Source organism: Austrofundulus limnaeus, unplaced genomic scaffold, assembly GCF_001266775.1.
Source record: "Austrofundulus limnaeus strain Quisiro unplaced genomic scaffold, Austrofundulus_limnaeus-1.0 Scaffold1340, whole genome shotgun sequence".
In the NCBI taxonomy this organism is placed as follows: Eukaryota; Metazoa; Chordata; class Actinopteri; order Cyprinodontiformes; family Rivulidae; genus Austrofundulus; species Austrofundulus limnaeus.
Window position 1 is genome coordinate 2,545 of NW_013953742.1, and position 2,785 is coordinate 5,329.

Consider the following 2,785-nt stretch of genomic DNA (forward strand, 5'->3'; position numbering starts at 1 on the left):
CTACATCCATCCATCAATCTATTCATCCATCCATCCATCCATCCATTCATCATCCATCCATCCATCATCTACATTCATCCATCCATCCATAATCTACATCCATCCATCAATCTATTCATCCATCCATCCATCCATCCATTCATCATCCATCCATCCATCATCTACATCCATCCATACATAATCTACATCCATCCATCCATCCATCCATAATCTACATCCATCCATCCATCCATCTATTCATCCATCCATCCATCCATCCATCCATCCATTCATCACCCATCCATCCATCATCTACATCCATCCATACATCATCTACATCCATCCATCCATCCATCCATCCATCCATTCATCATCTACATCCATCCATCCATCCATCATCTACATCCATCCATCCATCCATAATCTACATCCATCCATCAATCTATTCATCCATCCATCCATCCATCCATCCTTCTATTCAATCATCCATCCATCCTTCTATTCAATCATCCATCCATCCATCCATTCATCCATCCATCCATCAGTCTTTCTTCCATCCATCCATCCATCCATCCATCCATCCATCCATCCATTCATCCATCCATCCATCTATTCAATCATCCATCCATCTATTCAATCATTCATCCATCCACTGACACCATCCATCCATCCATCCATCCAGGCATCCATCCAGGCATCCATCATCCATCCATCCAGGCATCCATCCATCCATCCACTCATCTACATCCATCCATCCATCCATAATCTACATCCATCCATCAATCTATTCATCCATCCATCCATCCATCATCCATCCATCCATCATCTACATCAATCCATACATCATCTACATCCATCCATCCATCCATCCATGCATCCATCCACTGACATCCATCCATCCATCCATCCATCTATTCAATCATCCATCCATCGATTCAATCATCCATCCATCTATTCAATCATTCATCCATCCACTGACACCATCCATCCATCCATCCATCCATCCAGGCATCCATCATCCATCCGTCCATCCATCCATCCATCCATCCACTCATCCATCCATCCACCCATCCACTCATCCATCCATTCATCCATCCATCCATGCACTCATCCATCCATCCATCCATCCATCCAGTCCAGTGTCTGCAAGCACAAAACCCAACAATCCGGATGATAATAATATATTTATTTATTTTCCTATTTATTTGGCCCTATTACAGGACCATCCCAGGGCTGATTATGAGTTTAAAGTAATGCAGAAGTCTCTGAAGATGGAACAAAAATCACAACACAAGGTAAGTAAACATGGAAGTTTGTATAATTTTGTAACTCTTTTCCGAAAAGGAAGCCTACATCCATAAAACTGATATGGCCTTTACCAGGTTCTAAAATTACTCAGTCCTAACCTCAGGTGAAGAAAAACACAACTCTGTCAACAAAGTTATTATGACCCCTGCACGTGAAGCGTAAGCGGGAGTCATATTGTTTTCGTACTGTTTTTTTTTTCACTGATTTTTGGTCAATGGTAGCACAAAAACGGCTGCACCAATGTAGATGAAATTTGGCAGGACTGTAGATGAGCCTGACCTACACTGCGCCAGCCAACAGTTTGACCATACACGCCATATTTGAGGAGGGGGCTCCATCCAAAAAGGGGGTGTCAGGACATGCAAAAATGCTTATAACTCAGAAACTGTTAAACATAGAAGCTTCAAATTTCTTTTGTTGTTTAGCTCCGATGAAGCTCTATCCATCAGGCCCACAAATCAGTGCCCCCCCTCCACCACCACCTCCCAGATCTCCAATTAATCTGAAAAAGGGGTATCTGGACATACAAAAATGGTTATTGCTAAAAAATCTATTAAACATAGGAACTTCAGATTTTCTTTTGTTGTTTATCTCTGATGAGGGTCTATCCATCAGGTCAACCAATGCCCCCCCCCCCACACACACACACACACAAAAGACCTCCACCCAAGCTACTACAATTTTGGGATACATCTAGTAGCATGACATTTATTAGGAAGAAAGAGTTCTGAGTTCTGGCGCATTTGTGCGTGCGGGGGTCATTATGTTACCGCTATGCGGCATCTAGTTTTATAATAAACTAACCCAAACCCACAGATCCAGCAGATTGTTTCCCATCTTTTGGTTACTTCAGATTAAACGTTTCAAACCAAGTTGGGGTGTCATGTTGTTTTTAGAGAGAAGAGACTTTATCTTGTCTTTCCAAGCAAGTCATTCTTTTTTTTCTGACTGTTGTTTTATGAAATGTAACCTGTAACCTGCTAACTGAGGTTTGTAGAATCTGAGCTCATTTTTCTGAGCATTGCTCGGTCTGACCTTGGGATGAGTTGGCAGGGATGTCCACTCTGCAGCTGATGTTTTCCACTTGTGAATAATATTTAACTCTGTAGAATGATGGACTATGTAGTTTGGAAATTAACTATGACCCTTCCCAGATTTATGATCAGCAACAGTTGCTTCTCTAAAGTCATTGCTGTTGTCTGTCCACCTTGGTGTTGTGTTAATGCACATATGTACACTCTAAAAATGAAATGTTGGATTTACTTAACCATGTTATGTTACCTGGTTCCACTTAACTGAGTTGAGTAAATTCAAAGCAACATACTCATGTTCTTTGGCTAAAAAACTGGTATATTGCTTTGAATTTACTCAACTCAGTTAAGTGGAACCAGGTCACATAACATGGTTAAGTAAATCCAACATTTCATTTTTTACAGTGTATGGCACAAATGGTCCTCGCTCTGTAGTAAAAACAAGTACACACACACACACACACACA

The 2,785-nt window shown here is 41.1% G+C and overlaps 1 protein-coding gene across 3 annotated transcripts in view; it reads left to right on the plus strand.

Annotated features, from left to right (window-relative positions):
• Positions 1-1,199: 1,199 nt before the first annotated feature.
• Positions 1,200-2,785, plus strand: part of LOC106535020 (anoctamin-1) — a gene marked incomplete at its 5' end in the record, with an annotated part of 23,343 nt that continues 21,757 nt past the window's right edge. For all 3 annotated transcript variants that reach the window (XM_014031873.1, XM_014031875.1, XM_014031874.1), the window contains 1 exon segment: positions 1,200-1,274. In XM_014031873.1, coding sequence (XP_013887327.1) covers positions 1,200-1,274 — 75 coding nt within the window.